Source organism: Muscardinus avellanarius (assembly GCF_963383645.1).
Source record: "Muscardinus avellanarius genome assembly, chromosome: 14".
Lineage (NCBI taxonomy): Eukaryota > Metazoa > Chordata > Mammalia > Rodentia > Gliridae > Muscardinus > Muscardinus avellanarius.
Window position 1 is genome coordinate 18,795,589 of NC_137800.1, and position 24,581 is coordinate 18,820,169.

The 24,581-nt window shown below is 42.8% G+C and overlaps 1 protein-coding gene across 1 annotated transcript; it reads left to right on the top strand.

The window, feature by feature from the left end:
- Positions 1 to 1,549: 1,549 nt before the first annotated feature.
- On the top strand, positions 1,550 to 3,567 carry APELA (apelin receptor early endogenous ligand; the record flags this gene model as incomplete). The annotated part of the gene is made up of 2 exons (XM_080709746.1): positions 1,550 to 1,622; positions 3,479 to 3,567. The coding sequence occupies 2 exons, from the start codon at positions 1,550 to 1,552 to the stop codon at positions 3,565 to 3,567; spliced, it is 162 nt and encodes a 53-aa protein (XP_080565872.1).
- Between the last annotated feature and the right edge of the window lie 21,014 nt (positions 3,568 to 24,581).

The window sequence follows — 24,581 nt, forward strand, 5'->3', positions numbered from 1 at the left end:
AATATTTTCAAAATTTTAAGAGTGAATTCGCAGGGCATGGTGGCGCACGCTTGTAATTCCTGCACTTGGGAGGCTGAGACAGGAGGATCACACAGGTTCAAAGCCAGCCTCAGCTACTTAGTGAGGCTCTCAGCAACTTAGTGAGACCCTGTTTCCAAATAAAATATAAAAAAAGGTCTGGGAGTGTAGCCTGGAGGTAGAAAGCCTCTGGGTTCCACCCCCAGTACGAAAAAAAAAAAAAAAAAAAAAAAAATTAAGAGTGATTTCAAGAATTCCTGTATGTTATTGCCTGTTATAAAAACTGCATGCATAAGTAGGCAGGCAGGGAATTTTGCAGGCTGACTTATAAAATCAGGAAAAACTGTTCATTAATTTCAAACTTTAAGAAGCCTAAAGCTGTATACCTGAGTCTAAGGAAGCCAAACGCAACAAAATTCTTGGCAGTTCACAGCAAATTACATATGCTTTACATTTACTATTTTGGCTTCAGTTGTATTTCAGAGTATCGACACTATCCTCTGGGTTTTCTTTATAAATAAATATAGTAACTTCCTCTTATAACCGCTCTATATTACATTTAAGGACGCACTTGAAACATAAAAAGATCTTGGTGCACGTGTGCAGAAGACAAGACTAGACTGCTTTTGTTTCTTCTGATTTCATTGGAAGGTGGACTAGAAAGCTCTTTCCGTCCCTAATATCTGTGACTGACATGTTAGCTGTTATCCCACTGCATATAAATTTGTAACAGAACACAGATTTTATGAGTTTGTGGCTTGCCTGAATTTCCTTTTTTAAAATCTTGGACATTTGCAGATGAAAATAATCTTCATTACTTTTCAAGTCGCACTTCAGAAAAAAATGCAAATACTTTGCAGATTTATTTCAGAGCATTGTAAACCCTGGGAGCCTTAAAGGATGCAAACCCACACAAATTAAGCAATTTGGAGAGCTGGTACAAATAGTCACCACTTTGTAGCAGGTTTGGGAAAGATAAAGCATTCCAGCGCACGCTCTGCACAAAGCCTTGGGGAGTCTCAAGTTAGAGCTTCAGAATTCCTTCTGAAAAGGACAAAAGAGAGACTTCCTGTCATTGCTATTGGTTTCTGCATGTGGGACCAAGATGGGCAATGCAAAGTTTAAACAGATGCAAATGGAGAGGGGAGGGGGCTACATGTGCCTCGTTTTACATATTTCTCCATATCTAGACTGAATTTAGGTCACTCTTCCCCGGAGCTTTGGAGTCGACTTCCCACTGAAGTTACTGCATGCTTGAATGGTCTATTTCACCAATATTTGCTTATGGAAATAAAGGGGAGTGGCGGGGTGGGGGGAGGAGAGGAGTGGAGGAGGGGCTTTGGAGGGGGAGCCTCCGGCCACCGCACAGCACCAGTAACCTTGTCTGATGTGATCATTAACCTTCCTGGCGAACTGCAGCGGGCAGTTCTCTGAGGTTTGTCATTAGAATGTGAGGGGAGCGCAGATATTGCCGACTTTACAGTTTGGTTTACTTTGAAGAGCGATCGCTCCGCTTGCGTGTGGCAGAAAAATGAGATTTCAGCAATTTCTTTTTGTATTTTTAATTTTTATGATGAGTCTCCTTATCAACGGACAGAGACCAGGTAGGACTTTGATATGTTCGTACGGAGCCACTTGTTTTAATGCTGTCTGTGTTCCTGGGTGTCTGAGCATGATCGTGTTAATACTGAAAGCTGCTTAGGTGTGTTTTCAGTGGTAGTATTGGGGTACATGGGGGGGTATTCCTGATGTATGCTATCTTTCCTGTCTGGGATGGGACAGATTGAGATATTTTCAAATGTGGGAGTATTTTTAAATGCTGATAAATATTTTACCACTGTTTTTTTCTAATGCAGAGAAATTTGATTCCTAAGTGATTGTAGGTGTGTTTTACAAGTAAAAAGTAAAAATGAAAATGTTGCTTGATTCATGATAGAGGTTAATAAGCCTATAGATTTTTAGGTAAAATGCAAAATCCCAAGTAGTTTTTATCAAAAGAGCATGTTGCTGGCTGGAGGGCAGCAATGTTAACTGAATTAACAACATGTCATAATCATAATGTGACCAAATGCAGATGAAATTTTAAAAGACTGTCAATAACTGCTATTTCTAGTTACATAATTACGTACGTCACTTAAAGCAAAGAAAGTTCAGCTTTTACTATAATTGTGCTTGTAGAGACAAAAATATGTGTGCGATGAAGTTACATAATACTAATTTACTAGGCATCTTTTTCCAGAGATCTTATCATTTATGTTGTATCTAACCAACAGGAATTCAGTAGACAAAATTATTCAAATGTGCATTTACTTCAAAGCCAAATACTTGAGATTTTAAAGCCTGTGGTAGGTAAAAAAACTTTAAAAAAATTAGAAAGTTTTTAGATACACAAAAACCACAAGCCCAAGTTTCAACAGAAAGGTGATAATACGCCCAAATATGTTATGCACTTGATAATATACTTCTTGAGTTAGAACAGAAATTGTACATAAATAGTTAAAAACTCAGGTTACCTTTTAGTTCATTAGAAGTTTGATCCTCTGAAGTTATTTCAAATGACGTCCCCTGGTCAGTCCTTTTACATAAATAAGAAAAAAAGTTCCAAGTCAGCAATTCAGAGAAAGCAGCCTGATCCTTTGTTATTGTTTACAGCGATAGCTGTTCAAACCACTTCTTTTCTGAAATACAGTACTCAGTAGGCAATGTTCTTGTAAGATATTTCTGGTCTACTCCTGACATAAGCGTTCTAAGAGCATTTAGGAAGAAACCATATAAAAGAAGAGGGATATTACTAGTAAGATCTTTCTATTGACATCAACTGTTAGGAAAATACCTGTGTATGTGTTGTATGTGTTTCACATTAATTTCTTTTTTTTCTTTTTTTTTTTTTTTTTTTTGTGGTACTGGGGTTGGAACCCAGCGGCTTTCTACCTCCGGGCTATCCTCCCAGACCTATTTTATATTTTATTTGGAAACAGGGTCTCAATACATTGCTGAAAGCCTCACTAAGTAGCTGAGGCTGGCTTTGATCTTCCTGTCTCAGCCTCCCAAGCGCGGGGATTACAAGCGTGCGCCACCACGCCCGGCCTGTGTTTCACATTAATTTTAATTTTTATATCACAACCATATATGAGCGAATACCAGAGAACAATTTGACGACAAATATACTTTGATAGTCTCCAGATTGCACAACCAATTTTTCTTGTGGGGGGGCGGGTCTGGGGATGGAACCCAGAGACATTTGACCTCCGAGCTACACCCCTGCCCAATTTTTTATTCTTTGTTTTGAAACAGGGTCTCACTGAGTTGCGGACGGCCTCACTAAGTAGCTGAGGCTGTCCGCGAACCTTGATCCTCCTGTCTCAGCCTCCCGAATGCGGGGATGACGAGCGTGCGCCACCACGCGGCTGCACAAGTAATTTTTTGGCGGGCTCCTAATACTTCTCTTTCCTCCCCTCAGCTAATTTAGCCCTGAGAAGAAAACTGCACAGACACAACTGCGCTCAGAGGAGATGCATGCCTCTGCACTCACGAGTGCCCTTCCCCTGAGGTATGCTCACTGAAAGCCATTTTGCTGTGTTGAGTTCTCCATTCTGAGGAATGTGTATTCATATTTTGCAGTATGTGGGAATGGTTGGGGGGGTGTCAAACTTTAGGGGATGTGTACTAATAATAGAAGAGTGAGATAACATGGATATTTGGGGACTGCTCTTACGGTTAAAGAAGAAGATGGGCTAGCTTAGAAAAATCTTGATATTGCTGAATCGAAGTGATAAGATTATGGGGATTAACGCTACTGTATGTGTTTGAGAATTTTTGTAATGAAAAAAAATCAGGCAGCAGCAGAATTATAAAAGTTTTTTTTTTTTTTTTTTTTTTTTTTTTTGTGTGTGTGTGTGTGTGTGTGTGGTAGTGGGGGTGGAACCCAGAGGCTTTCTACCTCCGGGCTATACTCTCAGACCTTTTTTTTTTTTTTTTTAATTTGGAAACAGGGTCTCACTAAGTTGCTGAGAGCTTCATTAAGTAGCTGAGGCTGGCTTCAAACCTGTGCGATCCTCCTGTCTCAGCCTCCCAAGCGCTGGGATTACAAATGTGCACCACCATGCCCGGCTATAAAAGTTTTTTAAGTGTTTTGAAAAACCCCGAAACCCCCAGATGTTATCCTGAAAGAACACATTTCCCATTTCCACCACTGTGTTTTAAAAGCATTTGGATGCCTTTATTCAACACCACCATAACCATGCCAGATCGCCTCAATACTTCTAAGGCCAATATACAAAATCAACCCAATATTAATGACATGGCCCCTTTCCAGCCTCACGAACAGTATTGGTCTTAATGATTACAAGCATGCGCCACCACGCCCAGCTTTAATGACTATATCTTTAAGAACAAACTCTGAATAAAACTTTGCTCCTCCCTTTTTTGTTTTTATACTCACTAAGAGCTAGTGAAGCCGGGGCGTGGTGACTCACTCTTGTAATCCCAGCATTTGGGAGGCTGGGAGCTGGGAGCGAAGGGTCACGGTTCGCGGACAGCCTCAGCTACTTAGTGAGGCCCTTTGCAACTCACTGAGACCCAGTTTCAAAATAAAGAATAAAAAATAGGACAGGGGTGTAGCTCGGGGGTCGAATGCCCCTGGGTTCCATCCCCAGACTCGCAAAAAAGAAGAGAGACCAATGATTTTACCCTACCGCTATATCCCGTAATACCACTTGCACCAGTTAACTTTAAACACAATGCAAGTTTAAGTCATTCATACTAAAAAAGGAAATAATCCGCATTCCATTTTAATTATTGTAAGCTCTTTTCTTCATTTAAAAATATATCTTCCTAAAGAAAGTGACACATAAATATCCCCAGCTGGTTAACACACAAGCATTTGTTAAATTAGCTTTTCAGTTGTCTGTAGACCGCAGCTTTTATGGCTCCATTCAGTTCAGTGGAAAGAATACTTGCTATGCCTATTGTTTAATCCGTGCTTCTCAAACCCAGTAAAAGCCTTGTAATAGGAAATTAAATAAAAAGAACAATTCAAGGCGTGGTGGCTCACACTTGTAATCCCTGCGCTTGGGAGGCTGAGACAGGAGGATCGCGCAGGTTCGAAGCCAGCCTCAGCTACTTAGTGAGGCTCTCAGCAACTTAGTGAGACCCTGTTTCCAAATAAAATATAAAAATAAGTTTGGGAGTATAGCCGGACAGTAGAAAAGCCTCTTGGTTCCACCCTCAGTGCCACCAAAAAACCCCAAACAATTCAATAAGAAACTTTTATCAGAAGACTGAGACAAATGCCTTATCTATTACAAATTATCCTTGGCTATCAAAATATGAAAAGTAAGTTTGGTAGGGGGAATCCAGAAAAATACAGTACAAGGTTCCCAAGAAGCCAATTAATAGTGATTGAAACATGCTTTAAAACAATTCCATGTTTCCACAAAAGCTCTTCAGTCTCCTCTATAAAACAATGGTAAATTCTGTGCTTAGAAGAAGCAAAGAAGTTTCAGATTTCCCCAGCACTTCTCTGTAAATAACAAAGAGGACAGGAGGCACTTCACAATAGCAAGAGAATTCCTGTATACACAGAGAAAGGATGTCGTGCTAAATACACACAGCCCTCAGTTAGCCACAGGTTGTCAGGGCCTTCTCCACAAACCACCTACCATAAAAACCCAGGCTGCGAGTAAACAAGGCAGAGTCGTGCAACCGGAATTGTCAAAGTTAAGGGAGATTTTTACTTATAAGCCAAATTTAATACTAACCATCCTTTATGAGCGCCAGCTTACAGCTTATAGACCTGCTTGGGTTTCAGCATCCTTTTTTAGTGTGTAGGCTGGTCCTGCACCCAGTGATGGTTCTTTGAAGAATGTGTAAAAGTTACCTGTTGGGATCCAGTGAATTTTCTAAGAGTCCATCTAAAATAAGCAATAAGATAATTTCTCAAGGTCTTGCTCAACCAATACTAACAAATACTACCTTCAAATTTGAGAACACAATTCCCACTATCCTAAATACTGTCAGCTGGGTGTGGTGGCGCATGCTTGTAATCCCAGCATTTGGGAGGCTGAGACTGGAGGATCGCAGTTCCAGGACAGTCTCAGCTACTGAGTGAGGCCCTTTGCAACTCGGTGAGACCCTGTTTCAAAATATAGAATAAAAAATAGGACGAGGGGTGTAGCTCTGAGGTAGAATGCTCCTGGGTTCCATCCCTAGTACTGCAAATAAATAAATAAATATAGAGCTAGGAGTGTAGCTCTGAGGTAGAATGCCCCTGGATTCCATCCCCAGTACAACAACAAAAAAAAAAAAAAAAAAGAAAGAAAGAAAGAAAGAAAGAAAGAAAGAAAGAAAGAAAGAAAAAAAGAGGAAGAAGAAAAGAAAAACTAAATACTGTCACACAATATATCTTGCAACAAAGGTACTTTGACATTTGGTAATGCTCCACAGACCTAAGCAGTGGACTCTATGGCAAAACCTCCCTTTCATTTCTCCCCTTGTTTTCTGAAGGCCTTAGATAAAATCACACGTGGTTATTTGATTCAGTCACGGCTGAGTAGGACTGTAGGACAGGTAAGGTAATCTGTCGACTTGGAGGCTCTTCAGATTAACCCGCGGAGCGTTTAGCCCTTTAGCTCCTTTAATCAGATGCCCCATTATCTTTGCTTCTTCAGCCAGTTGCGAGCGTCCCCCTCCGTGCTCCTCAGCGTGACCTCCTCACACACACAACTGAATCAATTAAGTAGAAAATCTATGCTAGATACAGTGCGTTTCCTTGATTCTTTTTTCCACAGAAATATTCTGTGATCACCTTCAGCTCCGAGTGAGTTACACTGGCCGAGAGCCAGAGCAGGGTGTCAAGAAATGCCAGGAGGCGGGTCCATTGGAGAGCGAGGGTGCAGGAAGCGAGGGAGGGGCTTCATATTTGAGTAACTCCCCTCAGCAATAGTGCTACCTCACTACATCAATGCTTTCATTTATTTTATTTTTTATTTTTGTGGTACCGGGGATTGAACCCAGGGCAATTCTACCTTTGAGCTATACCCCCAGCCCCAGCCTTATCTTTTACTCTTTTTTTTTTTTTTTTTTTTGGTTGTACTGAGGGTGGAACCCAGGGGCTTTTCTACCTCCGGACTATACTCCCAGACCTAGTTTATACTTTATTTGGAAACAGGGTCTCACTAAGTTGCTGAGAGCCTCACTAAGTAGCTGAGCTGGCTTCAAACCTGTGCGATACTCCTGTCTCAGCCTCCCAAGGGCGGGGATTTCAAGCGTGCACCACCAAGCCTGACTTTTATTTATTTATTTATGTTTTGTTTTGTTTTGCTGGTCTGGGGATGGAACCCAGGGGCATTTGACCTCCAAGCTACACACCCTGCCCAATTTTTTATTCTTTATTTTGAAACAGGGTCTCACTAAGTTGCAGGCTTCACTAAGTAGCTGAGGCTGGCCACGAACTTGCAATCCTCTTATCTCAGCCTCCCAAGAGCTGGGATTACAGTGTGGGCCACCACACTCTTCTTCATGCTTTCATTTATAAATATGCACTGTAGGCATCTACTTGCCCTACTAATATACACTATCTTTAGCTCATTTTTGGGTATTGCATTCTACACCAAACTACATCTCCAGCCTATTTATTTATTAATTTTGTGGTTCTAAAGATTGAACCCAAGCTGGGCGTGGTGGCGCACGTTTGTAATCTCAGCATTTAGGAGGCTGAGACAGGAGATTCATGGTTCGCAGACAGCCTCAGCTACTTCGGCCCTTCACAACTTAGTGAGACCCTGTTTCAAAATAAAGAATAAAAAATAGGCCAAGGGGTGTAGCTCGTAGGTCGAATGCCCCTGGGTTCCATCCCCAGACCCTCAAAAAAAAAAAGAAAAAGATTGAACCCAGGAGCATTCTACCTCCAAGCCACATCCCCCAATCCTACTTTGTGTTTGTTTGTTTGTTTGTTTGTTTATTTATTTATTTGTTGTGGTGCTGGGGATTTAACCTAGGAGCATTCTACCTACAAGCCACACCCCAGCCCTATTTTATTTTTATTTGGAAACAGGGTCTCAACTAGGTTGATGAGAGTCTTAGCACTTACTGAGACTGTCCTCAGGCCTGTGATCCTCCTGTCTCAGCATCCCAAGTACTGGGATTACAGGTGTGTGTCACCACGCCTGGCTCCTTATTTATTTATTTATTTATTATTTATTTATTTATTTATTTTGGTGGTACTGGGGTTCCTGGAAGCCCTTCTACCTCCGGGCTACACTCCCAGACCTATTTTTACATTTTTTATTTGGAAACAGGGTCTCCTAAGCCAGCGCCCGCCGTTGTCTTCGAACCTGCGCGATCCTCCTGTCTCTGCCTCCCAAGCGCAGGGATTACAAGCGTGCGCCACCACGCCCGGCTTTTATTTATTTATTTATTTATTTATTTATTTATTTATTTATGTGGTACTGGAGGTGGAACCCAAGGGCTTTTCTACCTCCAGGCTATACTCCCAGACCTATTTTATACTTTATTTGGAAACAGGGTCTCACTAAATTGCTGAGAGCCTCACTAAGTAGCTAAGGCTGGCTTTGAAACTGTGCGATCCTCCTGTCTCAGCCTCCCAAGAGCTGGGATTACAAGCGTGCGCCACCACGTCCGGCTTTTATTTATTTATTTAATCAGGTTCTCATCAAGTTTCTGGGGCTGGTTTTGAACCTGCAATTATTTTCTCTCTGCCTCCCAAGTATTGGGATTACAGGCCCGAGCCGACATGCCCTGCTGCATTTAGCTTTTTAAAAATTGTGATTTCCATTCGTGGTATAAAGTTTCTTTTTTATTTTTTATTTTTTCAGTGTTGGAGATTCAACCCAAGGACATTCTCCCTCCAACCTACACCGCCAGCCCTATTTTTTATTCTTCATTTTGAAACGGTCTCACTAAGTAGCTGAGGCTCACTGCAAACTTGCAATCCTCCTCTCTCAGTCTCCCAGGTACTGGGATTACAAGTGTGTGCCACCAAGATCGGCTTAAAGTTTATTTCTAATACGAAAGGAAAAATAGAAACCTAAAGTAAAAATCCCCTGCCATACCCTATTGTCCATTTTCACTTCCTAGAGGTAACGGTTTTGGAAAATATCTTTGGTCAAAGTGCCTGTGAATTACACTATATAAAATCCACCTTGGAGCTGAGCGTGGTGGCGCACGCTTGTAATCTCAGCAGTTTGTAATCCCAGCATTCGGGAGGCTGAGACAGGAGGATCCGAGTTCAAGACCAGCCTCAGCTACTTAGTGAGGCCCTTTACAGCTCAGTTGAGACCCTGTTTCAAAATAAAGAAAAAAAAAAAATAGGGCTGGGGGTGTAGCTGGGAGGTGGAATGCCCCTGGGTTCCATCCCCAGTACTGCAAAAATAAATAAATAAATAAATACATTCCAATTTTGTCTCCCTTGCTTACCATTCAGAATATGTTCGTGGTTCTCTTTTGTGGGTCCTCTGGCTCCGTTGGCCAAACCTCTGCCCTGCCTCCCCACTCACCCTTGGGCTTAACTCAAACCCAACTCCGCCTTCAGCACAGAATTCCCACATTAGTGGAGAACTTCACCTCCTTTGGAGCAGTGTTCAACTATAGTTTATTTACCTCTTCCCACCCAACGGCGCTGGGGATCAAATCCGGGACCCCACACTGCTCGGCCCTGAGCTGCAGCCCCGCTGGCTTCTTAGACTTCATAACCTCCTCCACCAAGAAACAGCAAGAAGAAAATGAAGGCAGCCCTGTGGCGCCACAGCGCCCTCTAGTGACCAGACCCTGTTCCCTCCTCACGGGCATATATCTTTTCTTTTTTTTTAAGAGGTCTGGGGATGGATCCCATGGTATTCTACCTCCGAGCTACACCTCCTGCCCTATTTTTATTCTTTATTTAGAAACTGAGTTGCAAAGGGCCTCACTAAGTAGCTGAAACTGTTGGCAAACCGCTACCCTCCTGTCTCAGCCTCCTAAGTACTGGGATCACAAGCGTGCGGCCACCACACCCAGCTCTACTTTATTTTATCAGTATTGGAATGTGAACTTCCTGAAGACAAGATTTGGCCCCTAAAGCTCACTTACCTTTGCTTAAAATGAATGGCCCGAGAGCTGCCTTAGGTACAGGGAGTTCCTATGTGGACTACAAAATCTGTAGCACACAAACAACAACAACAGAAATCTGTAGCACACGTGGCTTAAATTAAATAGCCCGATGTCATGGGGGACGCCTGTGATCCCAACTACTATGAAGACTAGGAGGATAGCCAGTCCCAGGCCAGCCTGGGAGATGAACCCAGGGAAATTCGAACTCTGAGCTACATCCCCAGCCTTTTTTATTTTTTATTTGGAAACAGGGTCTCCCTAAGTTGCTGAGGCTAGCCTCCAACCTGTAACCCTCCTGTCTCAGCTTCCCAAGTGCTAGAATTACAGACAGGTGCCGTTGTGCCCAGCTGATTTTTATCTACTTAATAAAATGCTCAAAATTAGCACTTTAATTCTGTTTTTGTTGTTGTTGTTGTTGTTGTTGTTGTTGTTGTTTTGTGGTGCCCGGAGTGGAACCCAGGGGCTTTTCTACCTCCGGGCTATACTCCCAGACCTATTTTATACTTTATTTGGAAATAGGGTCTCCCTAAGTTGCTGAGAGCCTCACTCAGTAACTGAGGCTGGCTTTGAACCCGTGCGATCCTCCTGTCTCAGCCTCCCAAGCGCAGGGATTACAAGCGTGCGCCACCACGCCCGGGTGATTCTGTATCTTTTTGCTGTCCTGCTTCAAATAATTGTCTTACTGGCAAAGATGCCATCAGAATACAAAACACTAAGAAAAATTGTTGCGATTACTAATGGAGGCCACTAAGTAAATAAAGAGCATTAGATAAAATGTAATGTAACTGCCGAGCATGGTGGCCCACGCTTCTAATCCAAGCGCTTGGGAGGCGGAGACAGGAGGATCGCGCAGATTCGAAGCCAGCCACGCTGGTTTAAGAGACCCTGTTTCCAAATAAGGTCTGGGAGTGTAGCACAGAGGCAGAAGGGCTTCCAGGAACTGCAGTGCCACCAAAAAAAAGGAATGTAACTGCCGGGCGTGGTAGCACTTGCTTGTAATCCCAGCATTTGGGAGGCTGAGACAGGAGAATCACAAGTTCAGGGTCAGTCTCAGCTACCTAGTGAGGCCCTTTGCAACTCAGTAAGAACCTGTTTCAAAATAAAGAATAAAACATAGGGCAGGGGGTGTAGCTCGGAGGTCAAATGCCCCTGGGTTCCATTCCCAGACTAATCCCAGCATTCAGGAGACTGATACTGGAGGATCGTGGTTCCTGAACAGCTTCAGCTACTTAGTGAAGCTCTCTGCAATTTAGTGAGACCCTGTTTCAAACTAAAGAATAAAAAACAGGGTAGAGGATGTAGCTTAGAGGTCAAATGCTTCTGGGTTCCATCCCCAGACCAGCAAAAAAAATAAAATAAAATAAAAAATAAAAGCAACTTAGTGAGACCCTGTTTCCAAATAAAGTATAGAATAGGTCTGGGAGTATAGCTAGCTCAGAGGTAGAAAGCCCCTGGATTCCACCCCATTACCACAAAAATAAATAAATAAATAATAATAAATAGGGCTGGAGGTGTAGCTCGGAGGTAGAATGCTCCTGGAGGTCCCATCCCCAGTACCGCCAAAAAAAAAAAAAAAAAAAGATAAATAAATAAATAAAATAAACTGTAACTTGAAAGTCTTAATAGTCTAAATTCAGACTTTCAAAGGAAATGCAAGCTACTTTTATATTGAAAAGTAACAATTTTTAAAGGTGCTTTCAACACTGAAAAACAGATAAATTCTTACAACTCTTTGTCTAGTTTTTAAAATGTAAGCACAGCTAAGTTGGTTTAACTGGATATTATTTTTTATTGTAATGTGTTCTTTTCTTGTCCCCCAGAGGTAGAACTCTGGAGCTGACATCATTAGGTCCACCAGAAGAAGAAGAGAGAAGATATTCAACCATCCAGGAGAACTTCATGGTGCCGACAGTGTGGTTACTTAGACTGAACTGTACAGAAAAGAATTGTTCGAAAGTACTGGGCATGGTTTTTTGTTCTCAGAACTGTCTTCTTTCTGGTTTTTCTTTAGAGGGGAAATAACATATATTCAAAAGTAATTTCAGTCTGAAGCACAACAAAAATCTCTCCTCTTTTTCTACATTATTATTCTCACACTGATTAGAGAGAAAAATGTTTTTTTAATGTCTTAGAACTCTCTAATAGTAAAATATGCAAGAATTTTTAAATTTTTCTGTACTCCCATAATTTTCCAAAAGTATTAACGTTGTATATGACTGAGTGATTTTTTTAAAAATGTTAAAACTAAAATTGATTTCATTGATTGGCCCTGCAAAATAAGATTATTGATGCATTAATTATTCATACTAAAAGGCTAAGAAAAAAGCTACTAACCTGTGCATGGTGGTGCACACCTGTAATCCCAGTACTTGGGAGGCTGAGACGGGAGGATCGCAGGTTCAAAGCCAGCCTCAGCAACTTAAAAAGCTATTAATTGCTACCATTATATATGATAGGTTTTAGTGTTTATGAAAATGTGCTTTTTTATTTTATGAGTAATATCCATTTAATGTCTTAAAAGGAAGCATAAAATACTAATTGTAGTTAATTTTGTTTTGAAATAGATTGTTCATTTCTGAATCCTTTTTTCTCATCATGTAATTATAAAAAGCCAATGTTTGTTTTTCTTTGAGGTTTTATGTCCTTGATTGTTTTAAATAGATGGTGCCTTAAAAAGACTGATTTAGTTAACATCAAAAATATAGTTATGCCGGGCGTGGTGGCGCACACTTGTAGTCCCCGCACTTGGGAGGCTGAGACAGGAGGATCGCACAGGTTCAAAGCCAGCCTCAGCTACTTAGTGAGGCTCTCAGCAACTTAGTGAGACCCTGTTTCCAAATAAAATAGAAAAAAGGTCTGGGAGTGTAGCCTGGAGGTAGCCTCTGGGTTCTACCCCTAGTACCACAAAAAAAAAAAAAAAATATATATATATATATATAGTTATAAGTCCAGCGTGGTGGTGCACACTTATTATCCCAGTACTTGGGAGGCTGAGACAGGAGGATCGCAGGTTCGTGACCAGCCTTAGCTACTTAGTGGGACCCTCTGCAACTTATTGAGACCCTATTTCATTCTTTTTTTTTTTTTTTTTTTTTTTTTTTGCCGGTCTTGGTATGGAACCCAGGGGCATTTGACCTCCGAGCTACAGCTCCAGCCCTATTTTTTATTCTTTATTTTGAAACTGGGTCTCACTCCGTTGCAGAGGGCCTCACTAAGTAGCTGAGGCTGTCCACGAATCGCCATCCTCCGGTCTCAGACTCCGAATGCTGGGATTACAAGTGTGTGCCACCACGCCAGGCTGTGAGACCCTATTTCAAAACAAGGAATGAAAAACAGGGCTGGGGGTGTATCTCAGAGGTAGAATGCCTCTAGGTTCAATCCCCAGTACCACACAGAAATATATATATATATAATGTTATAGCAATGTATGGTGGTGCATGCCTGTAATCCCAATACATTGGAGGCTGAGATAAGAGGATCACATATTTGAAGCCAGCCTCAGCAACTTAGTGAGGCCCTACGCAACTTAATTAGGCCCTGTTTCAAAATAAAAATATCTCAGAGGTAGAATGCCCCTGGAGTCAATCCCTAGTACCACAAAAATAAAACAAAACAAAAAAACAGTTGTGCCAATGAAGCCATAACATGACTATTTGTATTTAACAAATGAATGCTCATCATTCCAATAAACTTTGTTTTCATGATGTTCAATCTGTGATGGTAAAATATGCAAATAAAATTCAGTACGTATTTAGAGATATAATTACTGTCTAGATCTGAATTATATTGATAACTAGGTATTACCAGGTGTTTAACATATTATTCACTTGTATTTATTGAAAGACGGCTACTTTAGTGCCTCAAGTTAATTCCAAATAAAAAGTTTTACAATTCCTCTCTTGGCTAGAAGCTTTACTTTATAAACATTATACAATAGGAGTAGCCATTAAACCATGAACCTTTATTTTGTTAAAATAGAAGTTGAGTATTAATATGTAAAGGATGTAAAATAGTAAAATTTGACATCATTAAGATTGTCTATCAGAGTTTTGAGCTGGGCATGGTGGCGTATGCTTGTAATCCCTGCCCTTGGGAGGCCGAGATAGGATAACAGCACAGGTTTGAAGCCAGCCCCAGCTACTTAGTGAGGCTCTCAGCAACTAAGTGAGACCCTGTTTCCAAATAAAGTATAAAATAGGTCTGGGAGTGTAGCACGGAGGTAGAAAAGCCCCTTGGTTCCACCCCCAGTAGCACCAACAAAATAATAATAATAAGGAATGAAGGCTGGGCTTGATGGCCTATGCTTGGAATCCCGGTGCTTGGGAGGCTGAGACAGGAGGATTGCTCAAGGTTCGAAGCCAGCCTCAGCTTCTTAGTGAGGCTCTCAGCAATTTAGTGAGACCCTGTGTCCAAATAAAATAGAAAATAGGTCTGGGAGTGTAGCCCAAAGGTAGAAAGCCTCTGGGTTCCATCCCAGCACCACAAAAAAAAAAAAAAAAAAAAAGAATAAAAAATAGGGCTGGGGGTATAGCTCAGAGGTAAAATGTCCCTGGGTTCCATCCCCAGTACTGCAAAAAAAAAAAAAAAAAAAAGGAAAGAAAAGAAAAGAAAAAAGTTTTGAGACCATGTTTCAAAATTAAAAAATAAAAATGGCTGGGGATATAACTCAAAGATAGAATGACCCTGGGTTCAACTCCAAGTACTAAAAAAAAAAGCAAATAAAACTGTGGAGTGTACTTGAGAGGTAGAATGCCTCCTGGAAAGTTGACTCCTCAGTACCCACCCCCAAAGTGAGGTTTCAGCTGTGCCTGGAGGGTGGCATGTGCCTAAAACCCCAGTTAATTGGAGGCTGAGGCAACATTACTAGATCATAAATTCTTTTTTTTTTTTTTTTTTTTGGTGGTACTGGGGGTGGAACCCAGAGGCTTTCCACGTCCGGGCTATACTCCCAGACCTTTTTTATATTTTATTTGGAAACAGGATCTCACTAAGTTGCTGAGAGCCTCACTAAGTAGCTGAGGCTGGCTTCAAACCCATGCGATCCTCCTGTCTCAGCCTCCCAAGCGTGGGGATTACAAGCGTGCGCCACCACGCCCGGCTAGATCATAAATTCTAAGCCAATCTCAGCAACATCGCAAGACTCCCAACAACTTTGGGAGATAGTTTCTAAATAAAAATAAAATATTGATGGTGGTGTAGCTCAGAAGTAGAACACACTTGGGTTTAATCTTCAGTACCACAAAAATTAAAAATAAAAGGGTAAAAAATAAAATGCGACGGGTCCCATTGGCGCACAGATACACTCGGAAATCCATTATAGGTGGTATGGATGCCTTATTCGTGGAGAGCCAGCCGCCAGCCCCTGCGGGCCGCGGGGGCTAGTGGGGGAGAGCGCACCTTCCTGTCTCTGCGGTTCTCTTCCTGAGGTAGCAGACAGGCTCCCTTAAATCGAGGGGCGTGGTCTCCTAAGGGCTCCGCCTCCTAGCTTCCGGTCCCGCCCCCTGCAGGGCAGTGGCTCAAACCTTTCAAAAAGTATCTTTTGGAAGAAAGGGTTTTTATGTAAGGCAAAATATCTTACCTCATTATTTATATATTGGAGAAATTCTACATACTTTTATGGAAAAATTTTAATTCCTTTCCACAAGTGCATCTGAATAGAAATATAATCTATTGTCAATTATATTTATGTTTAAAAATGTACTCATTTGTATATTTTGCATAAAAAATACCTTATACAGTTCATATATATCTCATTCAGCACAAGCCTACGGTTTTTCAAGTACAGATTCTCATATTCACAGAAAAACAGTAAAAAACCAGCCTTACTAATATACAGTAATTAAATGGTTACTCATACAACTTCAGTAATTGTTCAATAAAACATTTGGTGATTTGAGTGACTTGTCTTTTCTTTGTATAAGAATTCTTCAGAGCATTGAGAATAGAATGGTAGAAATGTTCCTAATATTTGCGTCTATTTCCAAGATTCAACCTTGATATATCCTCTACCATTGCAGATCTTTTACTTAATTTAAGATTATCATACCAAGAGTAGAGATGCTCTCAAAGTCTACCAAAAATTCAGTAGTCAGTGATATATTCACTAAAAGTGGTATATTAGACCAAGACCTTAGCCAGTTGTGGTGGTATAGGTGTTAAGTTGGGTCCTGCACTCATGTGACTTTGTGTCACATGACCTCTGCAGGGCAAGGGAGGGGCTGAAACCCCCCGCGAGAATTGGGCGTTCCCACGAGTAAAACCCCCATCTCGCGAGATGCATGCCTTTAAAAGGAGAGCCCGCGTCCTCTAGCTTCGGACAGGTGCGCGGGCCCCACGGTGCCTCGCCCTGATCCCCGGGAGAGCCGTGCCATTAAAACTTTACATGCCACGTGTACCGGACCTCTCTCGTGTTTTTCACACTCCGCCGTACTCACTTATTTTTATTTTACTCGCATTTAATTTTTTATTTTACTTATCATTTGGTGCCGAACCGGGAGAACTCTTGGGTCCCTCCCCATTTTTTTTTCCTTTTTTTTTTTTTTTTTTTTTTTTTTTTTTTTTTTCACGTGGCATGTAAAGTTTTAATGGCACGGCTCTCCCGGGGATCAGGGCGAGGCACCGTGGGGCCCGCGCGCCTGTCCGAAGCTTGAGGACGCGGGCTCTCCTTTTAAAGGCATGCATCTCGCGAGATGAGGGTTTACTCGCGGGAATGCCCAATTCTCGCGGGGGTTTCAGCCCCTCCCTTGCCCTGCAGAGGTCATGTGACACAAAGTCACATGAGTGCAGGACCCAACTTAACAATAGGCTGGTAATCCTGAGGCTGAAACAGGAGGATCGCAGGTTCGTGGCCAGCCTCAGCTACTTAATGAGGCTCTCGGCAACTTAGTGAGACCCTGTTTCAAAATAAAATATAAAATAGGTCTGGGAGTATAGCCCGGAGGTAGAAAGCCTCTGGGTTCCACCCCTAATACCACAAAAATAAATAAATAAATAAAGCAGGAGGTGTAGCTAAGAGGTTGAATGCCTGGGTTCCATCCCCAGACCCACAAAGAAAAAAATTAAAAAATAAAAAATAGGCCTGGGAATGTAGCTTGAAGGTAGAATGCCCCTGGGTTCCATCCCCAGTACCACAAAATAACACCTGTGATGTATGCACCTCTAATCCCTACTTTCAAGGCTAAGGTAGGAGAATCTCAAGTTCAAGGCCAAGCTTCACCGACTTAGTGAGACTGTCAAAATAAAAAATAAAAGAAATGGGAATGAATCCGGGTGTGTTGACATGCTTGTAATCTCAGCATTCAGGACGCTGAGACCAGAGGATTGTGGTTCATAGACAGCCTCAGCTACTTTGTGAGGCCCTCCACAATATAGAACCTGTTTCAAAATAAAGAATAAAAAATAGGGCAGGGATTGTAACTCAGAGGTCAAATGCCCCTGGGTTCCATCCCCAGACCCGCAAAAAGAAAAGAAAGAAAAGAAAAGGGAATGTAGTTCAGTGGCAGAACATCCCTGGGTTCAATTCCCAGAACCCTACCACAAACACAAATGAAAATCAACTATTTGTTACAGAGCCAGGCATGATGGCATATACCTACAACCACAGTACTTGGGAGGCTGAGACAGGAAGATCCCAAGTTCATGGCCAGCCTCAGCAACTTAGTGAGGCCCTCTGCAATTTAGTGAGATCTTGTTTCAAAATAAAAAAATGAAACAGGGTTGAGGGCGTAGCTCAGAGGAAGAATGTCCCTGGATTCTATCTCCAGTACCACGATTAATTAATTAATTAAAATAGGGTATGATCGTGCATACTTGTAATCTCAGTACTTGATAGGGTGAGACAGGAGGATGAGAGGTTCACAGCCAGCCGCAGCAACTCTGAAACTTAGTGAGACCCTGTCTTAAAATAAAATATTAAATAGGACTAGCTGGGTGTGGTGGTGCACGCTTGTAATCCCTGCACTTGGGAGGCTGAAACAGGAAGATTGCCTCAGCTACTTAGTGAGACCCTGTTTCCAAATAAAATATTAAAAAAAAATAGGTCTGGGAGTATAGCCCAGAGGTAGAAAGCCTCTAGGTTCCACCCCAAGTACCACCAAAAATAAATAAATAAATAAACAAAGAAATAAGTAAATAGGACTGGGGATATGGCATAGAGGTACATCCTCAATAACACACACACACACACACACACACACACACACACACACACACACACACACAGAATAAAATAAGGATGGGGCCAAACTTGGAAGCAGGATGGCCCAGGATTCAATCTTCAGATTGTCTAGTTCACACTTCCTACTAAGTCTCAGCATTCACCTCTTCTTGAATCTGTTAAAACATCAAAAACTGTGTTTCAACTATCCCCAGTCATCCTTTAAAAATTTGTTTTTCAGTACAGAGTGATCAAGCCCAAGCTATACACCCAGCCCCTTTTAATATTTTGTTTTGAAACAGAATGTCATTAGGTTGCTAGAAGTCTTCCTACATTACTGGGTCTGTCTTGGAACCTGCAATCCTCCAGTCTCAGCCTACCAAATACTGAGATTACAAGTGTGTGCCACTAAGTCGGGCGTGGTGGCGCACGCTTGTAATCCCCGCGCTTGGGAGGCTGAGACAGGAGGATCGCATGGGTTCGAAGCCAGCCTCAGCTACTTAGTGAGGCTTTCAGCAACTTAGTGAGACCCTGTTTCCAAATAAAATATAAAAAAATGTCTGGGAGTATAGCCCAGGGGTAGAAAGCCTCTGGGTTCCACCCCCAGTACCACCAAAAAAACAAAAAACAAAAAAAATAAGTGTGTGCCACTAGACTCAGCTATCTTGAAGATTGGGGGGGCTTCCTGGGGGCACTTATCTCTGAGACAACACAGCCCTATTTTATTCGTCGTCGTCGTCGTCGTTGTCGTTGTTATTGTTGTTGTTGTTGTTGTTTCTGTACTGGGGATTGAACCCAGGGGCATTCTATCTCCAAGTTATACTTCCAGCCTATTTTTTACTCTTCTTTTTGAAACAAAGTCTCACTAAATTGCAGAGGGCTACGCTAAATGGCTGAAGCCGACCAAAAACCAGCTATCCTCCGGTCTCAGCCTCCCAAATACTGAGATTACTGGCTTGTGCCACCACGCCCAGCTCTATCTAGAAGACATTTACATTTCAATCTGTCTAACCAACTGAGAGGGACCCTCCAAAAGCTACTTAAAAAGTCACTTCCTCAAATCAGGCTGGGTGTTCCCGGCCTATAATCCCTTTACTTGGGTGGCTGACCCAGAGAGGTCCCAGGTTCTAGTCCGAGGTTCAAGGACAGCTAGAAGACACTCAGCACTCAATCTCCAGAACCCACCAACCAACAAACAAAAAGTCACAACCTCAGAGACCTTGGTGGGCCAGATTAGGTGGGATGCGACCTCCTTCTACAGAGGAGGCAGACCCACCCATTCATCCTGAGATGCAAACTGATCCAGCAAGGTAAAGAGGTGGAAGTTCCTCTTTCACTTCAAGGGTACCCACCCCTCATCTACCCACCTTGCCTCATCTCCAGGTCTGAGGAGGCAGCTTCACTGCTGAGGGGAGGCTGAGCTGGCAAAGCTGTGTGTGTGTGTGTGTGTGTGTGTGTGTGTGTGTGTGTGTGTGTGTGTTTGAGTCCCGGAGCATTCTACCTCCGAGCTATATCGCCTGCCCTGTGTATTTTTCCTGTTTGGAAACAGGACCTCACTACATTACTGCAAACCTCACTACGCTGCTGAGGCTATCCTCGAACCTGTGATCCTCCTGTCGCAGCCTCCCAAGTACTGGGATTACAGATGTGAGCCACCACGCACATCTATGGTAAAGCTTTTTTTTTTTTTTTTTTTTTTTTTGCAGTACCCCCCAACCCTGTTTTTTATTCTTTATTTTGAAACAGGGTCTGAGTTGCAAAGGGCTTCACGAAGTAGCTGGGGCTGTCTGAAAAACCATGATTCTCCAATGTCAGCCTCCCAAATGCTGGGATTACAAGCGTGCGCCACCACGCCCGACTTTTGGCTAAGTTTTTGAACCTAGCCTTCCATTTGACTTTGCCCTCAAATTGCTCATTAAAAAAAAAAAAAAATGCTGGGTGTGGTGGGTGACGCACCCAAAAAGATCAGGTTTGCAGACAGCCTCAGCTACTCAGTGAGACCCTGTTTCAAAATAAAGAATAAACCAGGCGTGGTAGTGCACGCTTGTAATCCAAGCGCTTGGGAGGGTGAGACAGGAGGATCGCACAGGTTTGAAGCCAGCCTCAGCTACTTAGTGAGGCTCTCAGTAATTTAGTGAGATCCTGTTTCCAAATAAAATATAAAATAGGTCTGGGAGTCTAACTCGAAGGTAGAAAGCACCTGGGTTCCACCATCAGTACTACCAAAAAATAAAAATAAAAAATAGGGTTGGGGGTGTACCTTGGAGATGGAATGCTCCTGGGTTCCATCCCCAGTACGGAAAAAATATATATACACATAGATATATTATGGTAAGACAGCAAAAATTACTAAAGGGAACGATCGCTCGAAGCGAGGTCCACACTGCCCGCCTCTCGCGTGCGCCACGCCCAGCTCTCCGGATCTCCACAATCTGGGCTCCGCGGAGCGCAGCTGGGCATGCGCAGACCGTCCCCCTCTTCCTGTGAAATAGCCAATCACCGCGCGGGCCGAGCGGAACCGGAAGCAGGCCCAGGCTCCTGTGCAGGTCTGGGTTCCGAGCCTCAGCGTTTCCCGCGATGTCTCAGCACGGTTTCTGGTCTGAGCGGCTGAGCCGTCTTTTGCAGGTAATCTGGGAGAGCCGCAGAAAGGATTTTGGCAGGGCTTAGCGTGAGTCTTGGCTGGGAAGGGCTTCCCGGGCGTCTACCTCGAGCCTGTCCTGAGTCGCCACTGAGACTGGCTCAGTCTCCGGGGAAGGTCTGGTGAAAAAGTAGAGGTCCTGCCGGGCGTGGTGGCGCACGCTTGTAACCCCCACTCTTGGGAGGCTGAGACAGGAGGATCGCGCAGGTTCAAAGCCAGCCTCAGCTACTTAGTGAGGCTCTCGGCAACTTAGCAAGACCCTGTTTCCAAATAAAAATAAAATATAAAATAGGTCTGGCTATATAGTCTGGAGGTAGAAGTCCCCTGGGTTCCATCCCCAGTGCCACCAGAAAAAAAAAAGAAAAAAAAAAAAGTAGAGGTCCTGGAGGCGCACGTGGGGCGCAGGACTATAATCCCAGTAATTGAGAGGCTGAGACAGGAGGAACGCAGGTTCGAGGTCAGCCTCACACTGTAGCGAGACTCTAACCTAGCGAGACCGTTTCAAAACAAAAAGGCTGAAGATATAGCCAAGGTAGAATGCCCCTGGGTTCAATCCTCTGTACCACCACCAAAAGAAAAAAAAGAGGTCCGTGTCTCAGATAAGTAGAATTAGAATGAGGGTAGTGGGCCTGCTAAATTTTCAAGATGATTTTGATCTGAATGAACATTAGTGAAGTGGCCATGTTATCTTCAAATTACTGTATGTGTTTTGTGTGGGGTCGGGAATTAAAGAGTAGAGTGGTTGCACAAGGGTCTTTGAGGTAGAAAGTTTCATTTCATCTCTGTATGCGAGCCAGTTAAGGATGACTTGTTGAGAATCCTCTAGTGTGGCAATGGTTGACAACCAGAACTGGGAATCTTCCGTACATTTTTATTCATCAAACACTTAAGCTAAAGACATAGCCCCACCAAGAATCTAAGTCTGGTGGGGATTTGGATACATTAACTAGAGAATTGCAAGATTAGCCCGTGGGCTGGGGAGGCTGTGGCACCGGGATCTCAAGTTCAAGGTCAGCCTGGGCAACTTTGCTAGAGGCTATCTCAGAAATCAGCTGGGCGCGGTGTTGCACTACTATGGGCGGCTGAGACAGAAGTATTGCAGGTTCAAAACCAATCTCAGCAACTTAGACCCTTTTCAAAACAAAAAATAGGGCTGGAGGTGTTGCTCAGAGGTAAATGCTCCTGGGTTCAATTCCCAGCACCACAAAATCAACCATCATTCAAAAGGGGTTGTGATAGCCGGGCGTGGTGGCGCACGCTTGTAATCCCTGCACTTGGGAGTCTGAGACAGGAGGATCGCACAGGTTCAAAGCCAGCCTCAGCTACTTAGTGAGGCTCTCAGCAACTTAGTGAGACCCTGTTGCCAAGTAAAATATAAAAAAGGTCTGGGAGTATAGCCCGGAGGTAGAAAGCCTCTGGGTTCCACCCCCTAGTACCACCAAAAAAAAGGGGGGGGCTGTGGTAGAGTGCCCCTGGATTCAGTCCTTCATACCAAACTAATTGTAAAATCGTTTCACAACTGTAATATGGTTTGGAGCTTGACAAAGAGACTAGAACTAGATTAGTGGATTTACCACTGAGCTACATCTTCAGCTGTGTGTGTGTGTGTGTGTGTGTGTGTGTGTGTGTGTGTGTGTTTTAATTGGAAATAGGGTTAGTTGCTGAGTTGCCAAGGCTGGCACTGAACTTGTGATCCTCTATCTCAGTCTCCCAAGTACTGGAATTTATTTTTACTTTGTGTGTGTGTGTGTGTGTGTGTGTGTGTGTGTGTGTGTGTGTGTGTTACTGGGGGTGCAACCCAAGGGCTTTTCTACCTCTGCTCTGTACTCCCAGACCTATTTTATACTTTATTTGGAAACAGGGTCTCACCAAGTAGCTGAGGCTGGCTTCGAACCTCTGCGATCCTCCTGTCTCAGCCTCTCAGGCTGATATTACAAGTGTGCGCCACCACGCCTGGCCAAGTACTGGGATTTAGAAGTGTGTGTTACCACCCTCACCCCAGGCCTAGCAGTCTTTTCCCAAGACTTCCAGGTGTTTATAACACAAGCTAAGGTTTGGGAATTGATTCCTTAAAGTAACAAAAGAGCACTGAGTTGTTTTAAATTGGGAGGTCAGAGGGTTCTACTAGTAAGAAAAGAAGAGTTCACCTGTGGAGTTAGGAGTTTATGGTTAGCTTGAACTAAAGTGCTGGTAGTGCCTTAAAGCTATTTTGGTCACAATCTCATTCTGAGGAGTAGAAATAACTAGTGTGTGCGTGTGCACACCAACACATGTGCTTGAGGAGAGAGTGACCGTGATAAGCGGCAAGAATGTTAAGTCTTGTTCAGTGCTGGAATGCTTTTTGTGCATATTTTCTTAAACATGTTAAATTCTTCCATGTTATAGTTCTGGTTGTGCTTTACAATTGACTATCCGTATGCCATTGGGCGAGATTCTCAAAACTTCAATTCCATACACTCCTTGCCTTTCTTGATGTGTAGAGACCTATTTGCAAATATGAAATCAGGACTGAGAGCGGAGGAGATAGCTCAGTGGTAGAACACTTGCATAGCACAGGCCGAGTAAGAGAGACTTTATTCTTTATTTTATGTAGTTCTGTGTTAGAATTCTCTACGTGCATTTTTGTGTGTGTGTGGTGGTACTGGGGGTGGAACCCAGAGGCTTTCTACCTCCGGGCTATACTCCCAGACCTGTTTTATATTTTATTTGGAAACAGGGTCTCACTAAGTTGCTGAGAGCCTCACTAAGCAGCTAAGACTGGCTTAGAATCCGTGCGATCCTCCTGTCTCAGCCTCCCAAGCGCGGGGATTACAAGTGTGCGCAACCACGCCCAGCTACATGCTGATTGTATTTTGACATAAAGATTTGTTTTTAAATCCTGAAATTTCTCTTCCTCTTCATAGTGCGGGCAGTTTTCCTGAAGCACTGTTACTTCAAGTCTGGAAGTTAATGTCTTTCCTAGTCTTTGAGAATTTAGCAACTAGATGAGACTGCGGCTTTTAGGTTCAATATCAGCAGTTTTTGCATGTAAGTAAATATACTGATATGTGCAATCCAATATAATGTGGCATAATAGAAATACAGCCATTCCTCAGTGTCCACAGAACATTGATTTCAGGACCCTCTTTGGGTAAAATAACAAAAATAATAAAATTCTCCATTGTTCAAGTACCTTGGTGTATACATTTGCATATAACCTGTGCATATTCTCTACACTCCGAGTCATCTCTAGATTACTTATAATACCTAATACTTTGTAAGTACTATGTAAATAGTTGTTAAACTGTATTGTTTAGGAAATGACAAGAACGGGTCTGTACACACTCAGTGGAAGTGCCTCCGTGAATATTTTAAGTCTAGCCTGGTTGAATCATCAGATGCTGTGCATGTGGATATGCAGGGTCAGCTGTGTTTGGCTGGATCTGTGTAAGATTTTTGGATATTTTTCAGTCTTGTGATAACATTTTATTGTGCAAGTGTGAAATGTCGGGTTGTGACATGTGCCTTATGGTGTGACTTGGTATTATTTCCTACTTTCTGAAAAGGAAATTGGAATTCATAGGGATTAATTTGGCCAGATATATGTAACTAGTTAAGTGGCAAAGTTGGAAGAAAATTCAATTCTGTTATGTATTTCTAGCTCTGTTTGTATTATCTATTCTC